Below are 20,135 nucleotides of genomic sequence, written 5' to 3' on the forward strand. Positions count from 1 at the left end.
ATAGAATTCTTATGAAATCAAATTATTACCATAATTTGATAGTTTTGGACGTTTTTATTCATTAGTATAAATAGGAGATTACTTTTCATTGTAACAACTTTGAACTTTTGACTTTTGAATTAATATTATAGAGAGAGAAATTTATTCTTTCAATTTATTGTTCTTCTTGAACAATCTTGGAACCTATCAAGAATCAACTTCTTGTGGCGTTCTAATCAATCGGATTGTGGGTTCTTTCAATTGTAATCAAGGGGTTTTAGGTTCCTCGCTAATCTAGGGTTTCTTGGTTCAATTCTTGGGGTTCAAGATCCAAAACCGGATTAGTATTGGCATTCTTGGGTTCCGCATCAATCTCGTTGTGGGTTTCGTAGTTTCCATTGCTACGGGGTTCGCATCACAAAGTGTCATGAAGCACTTGTGGAAAAGTCCTAATAAAGACTTTAAATTAAGCGCTTATTGGGAAGCAACCTAATTTCTTACCATTTTATTTATTATGCTTTCTGTATTTGCATTGCGTATAATCTCTTATGGTGCATTAGTTTTATATATGTTTCTATTTCAATAAGAGGGTCATTATATCTAGATTAAGCCTATTAAAAGAAAATCGTATATTTGAGTGAAAAACAATCGAAAATACACGTGGCACATTTTCCAAAGTTTCAAAGACAGAAAAATGGTTATCATACACGCTACGTTATTTCTTTTAAATTGCTATTGACTCTCATATTTATCTTCTTTTATCTTTCAAAGGTACATGGATATCAAGCAGGAGGCAATTTATCAAAGAATAGAATGAATTGATCTAGAAAGGCACCTCAAATGTCAGACAAAAAATCTGGAGAGACCTTTTTCCTTCTTTCCTGCCCCTTTATTTGCTAGATTATAGTTTAAGACATTGAGAACAATGTCTACCTTAAGTTTCGTGGTGGACAAATGTTGAATTTTTAGTTTTATTATTCTCGTGTGATTGTGTGTTTCTACTTTTTTATTATATAAATTTTTTTAAAATTTATTGAAAAGATTGAATTTTTTTTTTTTAAATTTCAAAAAGATTTTCGTTTTTATTGTGTGTTTGTATGAGTTAGGGAGTCTTGCTGACAAATATATTTTGATTTATGTGCTAATTTATGAACTGTGGATATGTCATATACTTAGATTAATTGATTTTTATCCATGTAAAACTTGATACTGTTCAAATGAACCGTGCACATATTAAATTATACTGAAAAAAAGGTAAAACCTGTATAGGCGAGGGAACAGGGTGAACAAATAATGCTTTAGGACCAACTCGTCTTTGTGCTGAAGCCCAGTTACGACAATAATATCATTCCCTAAGGTTGTGATCCGATTTCAATCCACTAAAGAATGACATCTGACAAAAATAAAATCCTCTTAAAACTAGCAACGGAAATGAACAATATAGTAACATTTACATATATGCGACTTAAGCAAATGCGAATAAGATGATCAAAACATTACCTTCTAAACTAGTATTCAAAATTTTAATTTTGATATAGGGATAAGAAGGATTAGAAATCTTGAAGGAATACATAAATTCATGGAGAATAGAAGGTATAGAACTAAATCATTGGTCTATTTTATGAATTCAATATGGCTGGCGTTGATTAATATGATATACCTTTTTCGACCTGTATAAATATGCTGAACACATATTTCTTCTAAGAAATATTGAAAACAATGTGTATTAATTATCACAATCGAGTCACATGGCCAAATAATGAAGAAAAACATTTTCTAATATAGTTTTACCTCAGATGTCAAAATTTTCTTTAACGTAGATTTAACTTGAATTTTCAATTAATACACCGAATCAATTATTCAATTGCAATATTTTATGATGTAATTTTGACGTTAGCCAGAATAAGTAACCTTTTTAATTATAATATAAGCACAATCGAACATGTTTGAAGCGTGTTTGCTTATTAGCTTTTCAACTCACTTGACTATGGCTAAATAATAAAGCTATGAGGTAACGACACTAAGAAGAGACAGTTGTCCCTATATTGGGATCTTTATCAAGGGAGTCTTTATTTTGCCCATCTATTTGCACGTATATATTTGGTAAACATGAGGAAGTGTTTATTTTGCCCATTTATCTTCCAAACCTAGTTGTTGCGGGATTTTGCAAAAATATTTTTGTACCTCATATGTGTTCGACAGAAGCCAGATTTTGAGTATGTCATATTATCATATTATGAGTAATATTCTATTTTACAATAAAATTTCGTGTAGTTTCGGGTTCGATATCTATGCAAACAAATTTATTTTGATGCGTATCATGCGAAATAGAAAAACGTAACAGCATGCTTGTTTAGTCACTGTCAAAAAGTTGTGCAATATATATATATATATATATAGGAGAATAGTTTAAGATTTTTTTTTCCTTTCAGAATAATTTATTTTTATGCTATTATTCAAAAAGAGGTCCCGCTTTTAACAAATTAAGTTGTGGTTTTTATTTATTTTCTTTGTTTCCTTAACATTAAACTAAATGTTTTATATTAAGAAATATATGTTTAATTAAATCCTTTTATTTATTTGGTAAAAACGTGCATACCATGATCCATATAATAAAGTAGGTAATATGCATGAAAATTATATTGTTTAAAAAAAAGTAATTCTTAAATAAAATTTTAAATTAAATCTTTATGCTTTCCGTTAAAAGTATAATTAATTACTAATTGTATGGTTAAGGTGAAATTATTCTAGTGACGTTTCAATCCATGCGGGTTGGAGAATTACAACATGGTACAATATAGAACCGGAGCACGAGTTTAGACGATTCTGTAGATTTGTCATTTTTTGTTTAATATATGTGTATTTTAAGTACAAAGTTGGAAGTGTAAAACGAGAAAATGAAAAATTAATGCAATCCATTGCATCTTGCATCTATCAGTCGATCTCATCATACGACTCAGGTATGTTTAACTAAGGAAAGTTAAAAAAATTTATTATGAAAAATGTTATGATTCTATTTTTATTTTTTATCATGGTATGCTACATTCTACATTATATATATATATATATATATATATTGGGCTAAAAATTAAAGTTATGGATGACAAATGGCAGGGAGAAGACAAAATGTTAGGAGAAGTAATTATGTTAGTCAGCAGAAGATAGATGTATGAGCTTACCTAGATTTTAAGGTAGACAAATCCTTAGACCTTGACAATCACATACAAAGCATGTACCAACGCTAGCATAAAAGCAAAGAACCCAAGTTACAAGATTAGTGATCAACAAGCAGTAGGTCACCTGGTAGAAACTCTTGCACCCTGTAAAAAAAAAAGGTATTGGGAAGCTTATACAAGAAAATATTCTATCTAAAATTTTGGTAAGTGAACCTAAGGAACTTGACTTTGAGGATTTTTGCAATGCTTATATCCATAATTGGGAGGCTATAATTGGTGATGTTATCTCCCACTCGGGATTTGAATTCACAATGGCTTCAAATATGAAGTTACATAACTAATTATGGCAAATACTAACGAAGATGAAGACGAAGACCCAGAGGAGGACCTAGAAAAAGACAAAGAGTGAAATGAGTAGCAATTATGGAGATTACTCATTTATTTGAAATCAAAATTTAATAATAAAATTTTTCGAATTATTTTTCCTATTTTGAAATCAATCATGTGATCAAGTCATGGAATATTTCACTTTGCTCTTTCATTCCAAGTATTCTGATATTGGTATACAAATTTAATAAAAAATATTATTTCTTACTTCATGGAAAATGTCTCGAGCAAATTAGAACAACTTGATAAGGACTCTTGCAAGCTGTTCAAGATATTGGCAGGCTGAACCAGAATCGAGCTCTGCCCATACCAATAGCTCCTATTACTCTCCGACTTATGCCGTGGTAGTTGAGTTATTTTGAAGGTATAAACCTCTTACCTTCGATGGAGTATCTGGTCCATTAGTAGTTGAGGAATGACTTCATAGGTTCTAATGACTTCACAAGTTGGAACCAATTTTTTGACTCAGAGACTGTGCTGATGCCCAAAAGGTTCAGCATGCAGAGTTTATGTTTTCAGGTGATGCAAGTCATTGGTGGGTTTCGATGTCCCGAATTAGGACCCCGGAGTAGCAATAGGCGTTAACTTGAGAACAATTCAAAGAGGAAGTGATGGACAAGTACTGTAGCGACCCAAATCTTTTTGTAAAATTGATGTCACTAACAAATCATTTCTTTTAAAAAAAAGAATGAGTTTATAAAAATGTTATCACAGAATAAATTAGTGACAAGTGAAAGGGTAAAACATTTAAAATATGTTCCATTTATTCATTCATTACAATTGACGGAACATGTATTCTACATTTTTTTTTTAAATACATGCTTGAAAGTATAATATGCTTTTCTGGTTCTTCAATGTGTGGGACACTGCCCCAAATGAAATAACAGTACCAAAAGCTGCCTTATTTATTTAAGAAATCCAAACACATTACAATTTACACCATAAAGGCTATGGAACATATTACAATTTACTCCAGCACGGTTGAATATATCTACCAGTTAGCATTTATTACTTGAAGTGACTTTGACAGTCTAGACATTTCCATTATCTTTCATCAGTGAAGTTGGTGAAAGAAATAATATTTAATTCAAACTTTACTGAAAATGAAATAACAGTAGCACGTAAAATTAGATTATTTTATGCTTCATCAAGTATTGACAAGGAATAATATTTAATTCATTTATTCTTGGGTAAGTTATGTCTTTTGGTTCCAAAAGTTACGTCTACTCATTTTTTTCTGCATGTTTAAGTATTTACAATCAAAGTGCAATTTTAACATTTAAAGAAATGGAAATATTAATTCACTAGACAACATGCAACTAAATTTTAACAAACATGTCCAATAATAAAATTAAACATAAGTGTCTATGGCAACTAAATTAAAGATAAAAAAAAGTTATGTGCTAGATTTTAGATTTTCGTCTCGTGAAATGAGGCACAATCACACCATCAAACCACCGCACTCCGACACGACCCGAATTAACCTGTAAGGTAGGGAAAAAGGGGTGAGTACATGGGAATACTCAGTAGGATATCAGATTAATGGTGCGATCCCGAAAAATAATTTTAACACAAGTGTCAGAATACCATACCATCGCATAACTTTAAATTCGGTAAGAGTTCACATCATATCATATCATTTCATTTCATTGTACCGGAATGACCATATCATTCATATCATAGCATTCATATCATAACTAACTTTCATGAGTATGAAATTCGTCAACATGTAGCCAAAATAATTAAATGGGAAATAAAAAAAATACTGCACCTCATATCCTACCTCGTAAAGTTGAATAAAGTTTTGAAAGATGAACTCCAAAATCACGTTCCTGACCTTCTAATTTTTCTTAGCCATGGTGAAAATTATGGGACCATTTTTGTATATTATTTACGATGAAAACAAATACCCAAATGAATCTGCTGTGTACGTGTGTGTATATACTGTATAGGAGTGTGTGGTTAAAGTGGCAACATGTGCGACAAGATGATAAAGTCATGGCCACCTTTTAGGTATCAGAATATAGGGTGAGCAGTTAACCTTTTCTTTCTTTATGCACGCGAAACGTGGCTATAGAGGTGGGGAGTTACACTATTTGGATTAGTTTATATGTTGGAAATGGGGAGTTATATAATATATAAATTCGAATCAATTTTATTGTGAACACACGTGGCCGACTTAATGACACAAACCAATTTAATAAAATATTATAAAGTATCAATTTCTTTAAACATCAATATCTTAGGCTTAGATTATCCGAATCAAATTTTTCTTGAGCCTAATATGCATGATTAATTACGATCTACCCAACGAGTTCGATATTCAAATACTTATTGTCACTCCGTCAATATCTACATTTTAACCCAAATTAAATTTAAATTTACTTTATATACACTTTAGTCCCTAAACTTTCAAAATATTAAATTATAACATACAGAATTTAAATTCTATTCTACGAAATGTCGGAATATTACAAGTATTTTACTCAGTCTCTAATAGATTTTAGGGCGAGCAAATTCCTTTAGCTTAAAAAGTGTAATATGTCCCCGACTTATTATTGGCGAAAATTCGATCAACTTTCAAGATATGCTCCACGACCTGGTTGATACGAAAATTAAGAAAACTCAAAGGTTAATGTAAGGGTTAAACCCTGACCTAAGCATGATTTTTATGCCACATCATACCGTAAGATATTGGAACAAGCTCAAGCTATTTGGTATCATAAGGTTAATGCAAAGCAATATAGTCAATTGTACAGCCAGCAAAATAGAAGGGAAAATTGGAAAATGAAAGTGAAATGGTCAAGACAAAGAAAAAGGCGAATAGTAAAATAAGAAAACTAATATCGGATCTAGTACCAGTAAGGCCATAGTAACTGCAGTAGCGCCACTCCCTAAGTGTGGTAAACCTCATCGTAGTAAATGCTTGTATGGGAAGAATGCCTTGAAAGTCAACACATATTGCTAAGGATTGTCCCTTATTTACTCAGAAAAAGGATGATAACAATGACCAAACAAAAAGGAAAAAACACGAGATTTTAGACTCCAAATGATGTGGATGAGAATATAAACATAATAGCAGGTGTTTTACTGATATCTGATACACCTACTTATGTACTGTTTGACTCGAGAGCTACTCATTTTTTTGTATCAACATCTTTTATTGCTAAATCTAGTATTACTTGCAATGAGCCGAGATTACACTAGAAGTTAGCATTTCCTCAGACAGAACATTGAATACATATCTATTAATTAGGTTAGTGAGTCTTTAAATTGAGGAAAAAACATTAAAAGCTAATTTGTATATGATAGAAATGAAAGAGTTTGATATGATTCTGGGCATGGATTGGTTTTGATGCAATTATACAACCATTCGTTGTGGAGAAAGTGAAGTGTCCTTTTAAAAATGAGGAAGAGAGCAATTTTCTTTCCCCAAAATAGAGGCAAAACCTCATCTCCGATTGGTGTCTACTTTGCAAGCCAAGAAGATGCTGAGAAAAGAAACATATCAAGGATTACTAGTTAACATCGCATGAGAAAAAATGCAATGATAAAGATTGAGGAGGTACTAGTGGTACAAGACTTTATGGATATGTTTTCAAAATATCTACCTTGTACTCTGCCAGATAGATAAATGAAATTCACAATAGATCTAATTTTTGGAATGACACCAGTATCTAAAGCTCCATACAGAATGGCTCCAAAGGAACTTCAAGAGTCGAAAATTTAAATACAAGAATTGATATACATTAATTTTATTCGATCAAGTGTATCTCCATGAGATGCACCAGTATTGTTTGTAAAGAAGAAAAATGGAAATATGTGGATGTGTATCAACTATCGAGTGTTGAAACATTTGACCATCAAGAATAGTTATCTTCTCTTCAGAATCGATGATTTGTTTGATCAATTAAGAGGATAAAGTATTTTCCAAGATCGACTTACAATTTGAATATAATCAATTGAAGGTTAAGGTTAGTGATATACCCAGGATGACTTTCAAAACTCGTTATGGACATTATGAGTTCACAATTATGCCGTTCGGGTTGAGAGATACTTCAGTAGTATTCATGGATTTAATGAATCATGTATTTCATCAGTATTTGAATTAATTTGTCATAATCTTCATTGATAGCATTTTGTTCACTCCAAGAGTAAAGATCAACATGAAAAACATCTTAGAATAGAGTTAAAAATATTGTGTAACGAAAAGTTATACACCAAATTTAAAAGTGTAAATTTTGACTTGAGTGTGTTGGACTCCTCCGTCATGTAGTTGCTGTCCAAGGAATTGAAGTAGATCACATAAAAGTGAAAGCAGTAACTAATTGGAATACACCGACTAATGCTAGTGAAGTTCGAAATTTTCTGGAATTGGTTGGGTACTGTCGAAGATTTATAGAAGAATTCTCAAAATAGCTAGACCAATGACGCAATTGACAAAAAAAAGGAGTAAAGTTTCAATAGATAGATAAGTGTGAACAAAGCTTTCTGGAGCTGAAGCAACGATTGATTACAACACTCATGTTAACTATATTCGAGGGTCAGAAGGGTTTGTTATATGTAGCGATGCATCCAAACAAGATTTAGGATGTGTACTAATGCAGCACGAAAAAGTGATTGTTTATGCGTCAGGTAATTAAAGCAACATGAGTGGAATTACCCGACGTACGATCGAGAACTTGCGACAGTAGTTCATGCATTAAAGATATGGTATCATTATTTATATGGAGGAAATTACAATATTTACATGGATCATAAGAGCCTCAAAAATTTCTTCACACAGATGGAATTGAATATGAGACAGGGACGATGGTTGGAATTAGTAAATGATTATAGTTGCATTATTTATTACCATCAAGGTAAGACTAATGTTGTTGTTGATACTCTAAGTAGAAAATCAATGGAACAATTGGCAACATTACCTGTTACTCAGATAGAGTTGATCAAAGACTTGGAGAATTTGTGAATCTAAATGGATACCATACTAGAGCAACAGTTCATTTAGCAACTTCCAGAGCAACAACTTATTTAGCAACTTTTATTGTTCGACCCATTCTTAGAGATTGGATCATAGAAGTATAGGGTAAAAACCCATCTTTGCAGAAGATCAAGAATGAAATTTGTACTGATAAGAGAAAGGATTTTGGAATAGCTTCGGATTGGGGTACTAATGTTAAATGAAGAATTTGTGTGCCTAAATATGAAGCTTTGAGGAATGAAATATTGGAAGAGGCTGATTTCACCCCCATACACCATACATCCTGGTAGTACGAAAATGTATCGAGAATTTTGAAATACATTTTGATGGGTCTCAATATGTTTTGATGGAGGAATATGAAAAAAGTATAAACCTGCTTGTGATAAAATGCATAATGTGTCAACAAGTTAAAGTGGAATATTAGAGAAATCCAGGGTTGTTAATTCCATTGAATATACTTGAATGGAAGTAGGAGAATATCGTAATAGACTTAGTGGTAGGATTGTTGAAGTCAACAAGATGACATAATGTTAAATGGATAATAGTGGATCGTCTAACCAAGTCTGCTCATTTTATTCCAGTGAAAATGACATTTAGTCTAGATTAGTTAGCTCAGTTGTACATTAGAGAAATTGTAAGATTGCATGGTGTTCATGTCTCTATTATGCCTGGTAGAGATATGAGATTTACGCCTTAGTTTTGGAAGAGCTTACAAGGAGCTATGGGAACAAAATTGAATTTCAGTATAGGGTATCATCCCCAATTCGATGGTTAATCTGAAAGGACCATTCAAAATTTGAAAGATATGCTAAGAGCATGTGTTCTGGATTTGGAAGACAATTGGGAATTGTATCTACCTTTGGTGGAATTTACATATGATAACAGTTTTCAGACAACTATTGAAATGGCATTGTATGAAGCTTTCTACGGTAGAAGATATAAATCACATGTTCATCGGAATGAAATTAGAGAAAATAGAGTTTTGGGACCATATATTAGTGAAATGACAGTTGAAGTCGTTGATAAGATCCGTATTAGGATAAAAGCTGTGCAAGACAGACAAAGTGACTATGCAGATACTAGAAAAAAAGACTTTGAGTTTCTATTTGGAGAGAAAGTCTTTCTAAAGATGGCACCAATAAAGAGTGTACTTAGGTTCGGCAAGATAGGCAAACTACGACATCGTTATATCATACCTTTCGAAATACGTAATGGTGTTAGGAATGTGGTTTATTGATTGGCTTTGCTGCCAAAATTATCAATAGTTCACAACGTGATTCATATATCAATGATCTGGAAGTATATGCATAATCCTGATCATGTGGTCAATTATCAATCTCCTGACGTACGGAAAGATCTATCTTTTGAGAAATTTTCGATGGTAATACTGGATCAAAAGGTGCATAAGTTACGGAACAAAGAGATTATGGAGTAGACGAAGCTACTTTGGAAAGAGAAGTGGAAGTTAAAGACATCAACACTCTTTGCCCAACAATAAGGTAAATTTCAATGACAAAATTTTGTTGAAGGTGTAAGGAATATAGAAGTCCGAAAAATTAAATTAAATTAAGCTTATATTTGTTTATGAGATGATTTAGCACCACAAGCCTAGCCCATAGAAAAACCTTATGCTCGGCCTGCATAAGAAATGAAAGTCCAATACTAGTCCGATATGCCTTAAATAAATTTAAACCAATAGAATTCAACAAGCAACCATGCATGTTACCTTCAAAAAGAAAAATTATTTATGGTATGACGGAATGTAATGTTTTCCAAAGATTGGACCTGATAATGAAAATTTATTTTTGCATGATAAATATTTTCAAGACTAGATTTGTACACGTTATTATTTAAAAGGACTGAATTATAAGTAAAATATGATTTAAAGTTCTATTTGGAGATTTGTATTGTTATTTTCTTATTCTATGAAATAAACAAGTATAAGGGCCAAGTGAAAAACTAAGTTAAAGACCCAATTTATTTCATCTTCCTCAAAAAATAAAAAATGAAAAAAAAAATGAATGGCCATTTTTAAGTAGTTGCATTAATTGGTGATAAGTAAGATATGAAACCTCGAAAAGAAAAAGAAAAATCGTATTGCACAGATATACATATAACTGCATGAAATGAAACATTAAATTTTCCTTTAATCCTCATTAACTTTCATTTACCCTAAATCATTCTTATTCCTTCCATTATTTGTATCTATTTAAAATTTACAAAAAGGAGGTACTCATTATGAATAAGAAAAAATCTCTAAAAGTAAGAGAGAGAAAAAAAGAGAGAGACAATTTTTTTTTAACTATTAGGTTTCGTAGGAAAACAACTTTCACCCTCCAATTTCGTCCATTTCAAAGCTTCAAACTCAGGTAAGTAGAGGTGCAAGTGGTTATTATATTTTTAACTTACGAATTTTCGTTAAAGTATGACTCAATTGGTACCTTCGAGCACGGTCCTTTGATACTATTATAGTTTGAATGATTATTCTTCGACTCTATATGTTGTAGTAATTCTATAGAAATCAAATTATATCGGAAATCCATCTACATGCGAGAGTAGGAATCTATAGTTTGAATTTTCTAATTTGATGATAAAATGTGCTGATAATATCTATTAAGTTTCAAATTTATGGGTTAATTCACTTCCTACGGGTTGATTTGATTTGCTTGGGAGTGGATGAATATGCAACATGCTATGGAGAAGCCAATGACTTAATATTTTTACTCGGTCATGAAATGTTTGTGTTTTTTAAATAAATGAATTTCTATGAAGATCATTTGTGGAATTATTATGAGAAGATTTTTATGAGATAGTTATGTTTACCAAAACTAACGTACAAATTATTATTTGTCACAAAAATATTAGCAATAAGATTTAGTGTTGCATTTTTTTCAATTTTTAGATTATGCCCTTGAATTCAAAAATTCATAACCCATTCGTTACTTGATATTTTTGGACGAAGCTAGTGGACTTTGATAGTCTGATGGATTAGCTATTGAATAAACTTGAAATCTTATCAACTCGATATCTGTAGAATTTTATGTCATTTTAAGTGAACTATGCTGGTTTATCTTCCAAACTAAGTCGTTGTGGGGGGTTTTTGTAAAAATATTTTAGTACCTCATATATGGTCGACAAAAGCTGGATTTTGGATATGTCATATTATAAGGAGTTTTCTATTTTACTTTAAAATCTCGTGAAATTTTGTGGTCGATAGCTATCAAACAAAATTATTTTGAAGCTTACCACACGAAATAGAAAAAACATAATAGCATGCTTGGTTAGTCATTGCTAAAAGGTTGTGCATGAACTATTCACGTTAGTGAATATACTAGTCGATGCCACGTGCGTTGCACGATTATTGTATTTAATATGTCTTTATTAGAGTGATGTAGAGATTTTAGTTTTCTTATCATATTCCTAACATGCTTTTGAAGTTTGAATTAAATTTTTTGACATGAATTTTCTCTGACAATTAGTAAAAATTAGATTTAAAATTGTGGGAATATAAGTAAAAGATAATTTATAATTTTATGGGAGTCTGCACGCGGTCATGCAGAGTCCATAACAATTCCGTGCGCGGAAGTCCTCGCATAGTCTGTGCGGGGACTCCGCACCAAGATTGCTACAAGAAGTCATACTTCACGGGTTATAGGTGTTTGCATGCTCAAAGTAATTAAGAGAACTAATATCACCAAAATTCAACAAAAATGAGAATATTTATTTATATAAGCAAGGGGTGAAAAGTGGAAATAACTCCCTAAAAAATGAAATGTTCAGCCATCAACATTGAGAAAAAACACGCAATATATATTCATATTGTGCCGCTGGTTCATTTTCAATTAATTACTGCCAAAAAGTTTAGCAACGGGAATTTTATAGGCATAGATAGAGATTCAAATAGTCTGCACAATCACCTTATTATGCTCTACTTAAACTAATAGTTAAAAACTTAACAGAAACCATTTGCAACTATTAACTAAAATAACAAACCCCTTATACTTGGAGCAATTCAATCATTTTCACCAAACTTATATGCTTAAACTAATCATTCATCGATTTCTTGCTAATTTCTTTAGTCCTCCATTTTCTTGCTTCAGGTGCCAAACCATAGCCTAAAAAATTAATGTATATTTCTTCTTTTTTTTGTTTTTTCCTCTCTATTTTCTGTTGATCTTATGGCCAAAAATTCAATATAAAGAGATATACAAACTGAAAACACACATTCTTAATATGCATAAAGTATGAATAAACTCATATTAAGAGTCCCAACAAAAAAAAAAGTTGAAAATAAATAAAAAGGTAGATTTTTTCCCTAGTTGACTCTAAAAAAAAAAAATTAAAATTCAAGACTTTTTTCTGCAGCAAATATCAAAATCTATTCACGGCATCATCGGAACAATCATCAACAAACAAAACACATACACCCAAAATTAATGAAATGACGAAAACTCAAATATCTAACACATAAATTTAGAGATTAAGATAAGATAAGTCCATACCTTCAAAATTATTCAATGTTAAAACGCAAAAAGTCCCCACACAATCTGTGCGGGAACTCCGCACCAAGATTGCTACAAGAAGCCATATTTCACGATTTCTGTCAAGATTGCTAATGCATGAGATACACAATAGATATAAATGAATTAACAAGCTAATAAGCATTTTAATTTACATTAAATCAAGAATATACCTCTCTATTCACACAAAAGCCCAAAATTGTGAATCGAATAAACAAAATTATAATTATCAGATAAAATCGAGGATATACCTCTCTATTCACTCGAAATAAAAAATTTTGCACGTAGAATCTTGAATAAACAAAATCATAATCTAAGAAAAATGGCATGCCAGGATTTACCTCTCTATTTACGAGAATTTTGCACGAAGAGATTAATCACAGAAAAAATGAGAGAAGAATTGAAGAAAAAGTGAGAGAAGAAAATGATGATAATGAAGAAGAAAACTTGTATCTGGGTTTGCGTGGGGAAATGACTTCACCGTCCTTTTGAATAAGAAAAAATGGGCATGACTGATATCTACAGTGAAATCATTGTTTAGGTACAGTAGAAGTCCTGAACACTATTGCAACTACAGTGGATTTTATTCATCTTTCTATAAGTAGTTAGATATGCAAGGAGAATTATTTATTTATTATTATTTTTTTTGTTTCTTTTGAAATAATTTATTGTTATGCTATTATTCAAAAAGTGGTTCCGCTTTTAACAAATTAAGTTGTGATTTTTATTTATTTTCTTAACATTAAACTATATGTTTTGTATATATAAAAAATATATGTTTAATTAAATCCTTTTATTCACTTGATAAACACATGCATGCCATGGTCCATGTAATAAAATTTGTTTCATAAAAGGTAATTCTTAAGTTAAATCTTTATACTTTCAGCTAAAAAATATAGTTAATTACTAAGTGCACGGTTAATGTATAATTATTCTAGTAGCATTTCAGTACATGCAGGTCAGAGTGTTACAGATCAAAATTTTCTAATATTACTTCTTCCGAAGTTCTTGATTGATTTTTTTCTCTTGTACCTTTCTTTTTCAAAGTGCAGAGTCCTTTGAATCAATTGATCGACTGTGTTTCTGACATATTTGAGATTCATTTTCTACAACAGATTTAGGAACATCGATTTTTATTAGAATATTTTCTGCTGGAATGTATGACTTTGTCATTTTTCTTGTGTCAACAAATAAATTAGGTAATTGGAATGATTTTTTCAACATTTTGCCCAAATTGACTCTGAGGGATCAAAGTGTGATAAAGTTATTTTATTCCAAGAAATTTTACGTTGTTTTTCATGATGTAGTTTTTCCTCTTCCAAATCTAGGAAAGTCATTTAATCAAAATGACAATCTATAAAACATGCAGTAAATAAATCATATGTTAAAGGTTAAAAATACATAATAATAGATGGTAAATCAAAACCCACATAAATCATAAATCTTCATTAGGGATATATTTTATTATGTTGTGGGGGTGAAATAAAGACATTAACAGCACAACTCGAAACTCGTAGATGATAATATTAAGTTCATGACCAAATTTATAAAGATGAATATTGATAGTAGGCAATTGGTCTTATACGAACCAATGATGCAACATGTAATATGGCATGACCTCGGACAGAACCTGGGAGTTTTATTTTCATAAGTCATAATCTAGCAAGAAGTTGTAGATGTTTAATAAACGATTCCGTTAAACTATTTTGTTTATGGACGTGTGTAACTGAATGTTCGATAGATATCCCAATTCACATATAGTCATTGAATGCTTTTGATATAAATAACATTATCAAGATGAATTGTCTTGATTGAGTAATCGAAAAATTGAGCTCATAGTTTTATGATTTTAGTAAGTAGTCTAACAAAAGCGACATTATGAGCAAAAAATAGGCAAATATGTGATCATCTAGTAGATGAATAAATTAATATCATAAAATAACGAAATGGTCCATATGATGGGTGTATTGGCCTCATATGTATACACGAATTCTTTCTAAGAAAGTTGGAGATTTAATAATAACCTTTGTAGTTGAAAGTCTAATGACTAACTTATCTTGCGACCAAGCTAAACGTGGATCATCATTAAGTAAAAGAATATTCTAATTTTTTAAAGGATGTCAATATGAGCTATTTGATTATTCGACGTATCATTAGAGCTCCTGATTGTTCAAGCCGTATAAAATTTTTTGGGTGAACGAACCTATGGTCTCTGACAATATTTGATTCAATCATTTTTATAATATATAATACATGCAAGATTGGATTGAATAAAATTATTCTTATATCTACTTCTGGTCAGATATAAAAGAAGTTATGTAAAGATATTCAACATATTTTCTTGCAACGTCTTAATGTTATATCTATATCCATTACAGCGAATATTTTTAAAACTAAACCATTGTTTGAGCTCTATTTTTTCATTAAAATATATTTTTCAATAGTGATTTGATACCATTTTCAATCATACATTTTTCAATGAAATATTATTACACACAAATCCAAATCTTTTCCTTATTTTTCAACCACACATTTTTCATCATAACACTATCTCAAAATACATTTTTCTAAAAAAATGGGGCTCAAACGATCCCTAAGTAAATTTCTTATAGATTTATTAGAATAAAATGTATCGTCAATATATAATTTTCTATTATTTGATAAAATAATAAAAGCTCTTCTGAAGCCTTCAACGATATTCGGTGCACTTGATGTCGTATTAACATTATTTTCTACTAAAATTAAGTCTAAAAAATATTTCATATCTTGAAGAGTAATATATAGTTGTACTATCAATTAGGTGTGTTGATAATCCATCATGAATCTATAAATATAACAAACTAGATATATTTTGAAAAACTTGAATTTAAATTTAAAGGAATAAACATATTTTAATATTATGAAATTAATGATGCATAATAGAGTTTTAAATTTTTGCAAAAGGTAAAACTTATTTCAAACTGAATTTCTAAAACAACGGGAAATACTAGAATGTAAACTAATTTATATCTTCTATCACACCACCTTCAATCAAATGGTCGATATTCTCATTTGGATCAGCAAAGAAATCAGAGACATCTAAATAAGTTACATCAATTGAACCATTGTATTCAGCAAAACTTGTCTCCACTTTCTCCTTTCCTTTGATTATTTTTGGTAGAGATTGACAAAATATTTTTCAGTTCGATAGATATGTGCTCAATATTCTTTTTTCCATATCTAACATAACTTTCTTCTTGTTCCTTTTTAGCTATGCTACTTTAGTTTGCTTTATACATTTTGAAATTTTTGCCTTATTGTTGATAGTTTTGTTGATTATTGTCCAAGATTTATTCCATGTGAACGCCCTAGTAATGGTACAGGAACTAGTTAGACGTAATCTATTTTTTTTCATTAGCGGTTCATTATTTTATTTTAGCTACAAGTAGGCAAGATATGAGTTTTGAGTATTTTTTGAAATCACGTTCATGATATTATTGCTGCAAAAGCACATTTGAGGTATAAAATGTAGAAAAAAGTTTTCTCCAATATATATTCATCTATGATTTTTTTTTCCACAAAAGGTCAATTTTGAATACATTTGAATAGTTCATAATTGTATTCACTAACAATTTTAAATTTTGCAAACAAAGATCTATCCACTCATAGTGGGTTTTAGGGAGAATTATAATAATTTGATGATCAAATCTTTCAGTCAATTTTTTCTAAATAATCCGTGGATCTTTTTTCATTGAGGTATTCGATTTTCAATCTTTCCTAAAAATAATGATGAAGGAAGATAAGTGTTTTTGCACAGTCCCTAGAAGGATTCATTGTTTTCTTCTTTTATTGTCTCTTTCAGACCTTTTGAGACTAGATGGATATCAACATCAAGTACCCATCATCGATAATTTTTGCCATATATGTCACGTGTAGCAAACTCAAGTTTTGTAATGTTTGCCATTTGATTAACTATACAATAAAATAAAAGAAAATAATGTGTTCTCTATAATAAAAGAATGATTCAACACACTTTGGAACGTTCATGGGTTGGATATTTATAATGGGTAGTGTTTGAAATGAACGAGGATAAAAAATAAGAGTTTTACATGAAATAGAAAATTGGAAATCAACCTACCGTGTGAGCACCAGGCTAGAACTAGGCGGTCGACAATCGCTTTGTTTTTTCACGCTCTAGCGCCTGTTGGGCAGTAGGTGAGCAAAATAGATTCCATCTCAATTTCAACAGCTTAAAGTCCTAATCTTGATCTTCTTCTTGGATTTCTTTGACATCTTTTTGGACTCCCCAAACTCTTTTAACTATAACTTGGACGTAACATAACCTATTTTGACTTTGATTATAACTCAGTGAAATCCTAATTCAAATCAATTAAAACTTTGACTTAGAAAATTACCAATTACAAATTTAGACTTAACTATCTGCCCAGTTGGCATTTCGTGACAATTATTTATTTCAAAGTCAAAGTCAAAGTCCAAGACAATCTACCCAATAAACTCAATTCCCAAATCTTACTCGAACAACTTGTCAACATGTTTTCTGAAACACATGAAAATAACACGTACCAAGTGTAAAACAAAAAGAAAGACAGCAAATAAAATCATATAACTAAATTAAATAAAAATTCTAAATTTTAAATTTCTCCCTTAACTCAATACTCAACTCCTTGAAATAAATACTAATCTCTCTCTTTTTTTTTTGTCACGAATAACGAAGAAAAAATTAGTAATAATTATTAATAACACAGAGGAATAAGAAAAAAATATACATATGTACAATTCTACAAAAAATTTGTAAAACATGCGAATATGAGAATAAAAATTTTCTAGTTTGAAACAACTGGTTTTATTTTTCATGGATTTTTAAATGTATCATAGTGAACAGTTTTTTGATTACTTATACATGTATAATTCATAACTAGTAAAATTTTTGCACATAATTTATTTTAAATCTAGATGGAGTAAATTGAATAAACTACACGTGTGAAAAGTATCTCTAAACTCTTGTAAGTAAGTCTTAAAACCTTAAATCAAAGAAAAAGGGCATGCAAAAAATCATATGTGAATGAATATATTCCACAATGTATGAAGTCAAACTCAGTGGTACTATAACATTTTAAATGAAAAGCTCGTAATAAATTTTTCCTTGTATAACTTTTATTTATCCCTATCAATAAGCACACATATATATAATTTTTTCTTTCATTTTTTCATATCTTATGTTCAGACTTATCTCCATTAAGCAACTTAATGATCCCTATAATGGGTTTTAGGCTGGTAACTCTACCTCATACTACAATAGAGCATCAGGTTTTAAGATACCCCACAAGCTTAATTGTTCAAGTCAAGAAAGCTACAAAGACAAGTATAAGATGTATCTCACTTTTTTTAATCAAATAACTCAAATCTTTTTGAAGTGCAATACTCTTTTCTTTTATTGAGATTATACAAGAGCTAGGTCAATTAGTTAAAGGTCATTTCATATATAAGATCAATTCACCCCACATATGATCGGCATCCCAAATCTTAACACTTGGTCAAAACCCACTCACGAGAGTCTAATATGTGCAGTGTATGTGATACATGTAATAACCTATACTAAGTACTCCAAACAAGTTCTAAACCAATAAATAAAAATTTAATTTACCATCCATGAACTTTATTAGTACATGATCACAAAATAACATGTCCAAATGAAAATAAAAAATCCTTTTTTAATAAAGGGAACAAAAAAAAAATGAAACTCCAAATTTATAAGGAGCAGATGTGCATGCATGAATATATAAAATAATGAATAATATAAATTCATGTACTTAAAATGCCTAATCAATGAGGTATTCAAATGCTCTTACAATGAAGACCAACATGAGGAATATTACAATTATCAACATCACTTTGACTTGTGAATTCATTCTTTTTAACCCAAATTTTCTTAAAAGAAGATATAACCTTAGTTAATTAAGTCATCAATTTAATCAAATGACTTACTTGATCAGTCAAGAAACTGACATGAGTAGTTGGGTCTTGATTGTTGTAGATAACCAAGAATTTACGACAATTAGATCTAATGTGCCCTAAAACACTATAATTATGACATTTGATAATGAACCTATAACCAACTTTACATTGAGGTACCTATGTTGCACATGCAATCTAGGTTTAGGTCCAAAAACATTCATAGGCTTGACAAGGACATGAGCTAACTTGGTTTTAGAAGATGAAGCATCAAGGTTATTAGGCTTATTCAATTCTAACAAAGCGTCAATCTTCTTAAAATTACTAGTAAAATATTGGAATTGTGCACCAAATTTTCTCGAGATCACTAGTAAGAGACTTAACTTTAGAGTTTAAGGACTCGTTCTCTCTCCTTAACTCATTCAATATTCTAGTAGACTCCTCAAGTTTTCCTAAAAGGCTCTCATTTTCTAGTTCCAATTTACATAATTTCTTAAATACAACATTATTGACCTTTTTCAACTTGAAGTAACCTCAAACAACTCATCAAGTTTCTCATAAACGTCACATACATCTTTTGTCCTTTCCTATGAAGCTTCAAATGTACCTCTATCCTCAAGTGACTCACTCTTAACCATAGATGTGAATGTCATATTCACTATCTCATCAATGGTGTACTTCTCACTTTGATTATCAGAGCTAGATTAGTCATCAGTGAAAGTAGCATTCATAGCTTTGCTTAGGGTTTTCGTATAATTAAGACACTTAGATATAACATGACCAACACCTTGGCACTTAGGACACCCTATAGACCTCTTCCAATACTCTCTTCTTCAAGAATTTCTTAAATTTCCTAGCATGGTAGGCAAGATCCTCATTCTTAAGATTTTCATCATCAGTGGTGTCATTCTTAGCTTTCCTAACATTTTTGAGGGCTAAGGATTTATTTTTCTTAGTTTGAGGTGGGCTAAGTTCATAGGTATGAAAATATCCTACAAGTTTTTCAATTTTAATTGAAATCTAGGTCCCTTTTCTCTTCAATAGCAGTCACCTTAGATATAAATTTATCGGGTAAGGATCTCATAATCTTTCTCACTATTTTAGCCTTCGAAATTCACTCACTTAAGTTAAAGCTAGACT

At 30.6% G+C, this 20,135-nt stretch overlaps 1 protein-coding gene across 1 annotated transcript; it reads left to right on the top strand.

Annotated features, from left to right (window-relative positions):
* The first annotated feature begins 9,328 nt into the window (after nt 1-9,328).
* LOC111395303 lies at nt 9,329-9,760 on the top strand. Its single transcript, XM_023021285.1, has one exon. The coding sequence runs from the start codon at nt 9,329-9,331 to the stop codon at nt 9,758-9,760; it is 432 nt and encodes a 143-aa protein (XP_022877053.1).
* Nucleotides 9,761-20,135: the final 10,375 nt, after the last annotated feature.

Source organism: Olea europaea, chromosome 6 (genome assembly GCF_002742605.1).
Source record: "Olea europaea var. sylvestris chromosome 6, O_europaea_v1, whole genome shotgun sequence".
Classification (NCBI taxonomy): Eukaryota; Viridiplantae; Streptophyta; class Magnoliopsida; order Lamiales; family Oleaceae; genus Olea; species Olea europaea.

What these genes read in the sequence shown, in the direction of transcription:
- LOC111395303 (XM_023021285.1), top strand. Translation starts at nt 9,329, where the DNA reads ATGCTAAGAGCATGTGTTCTGGATTTGGAAGACAATTGGGAATTGTAT.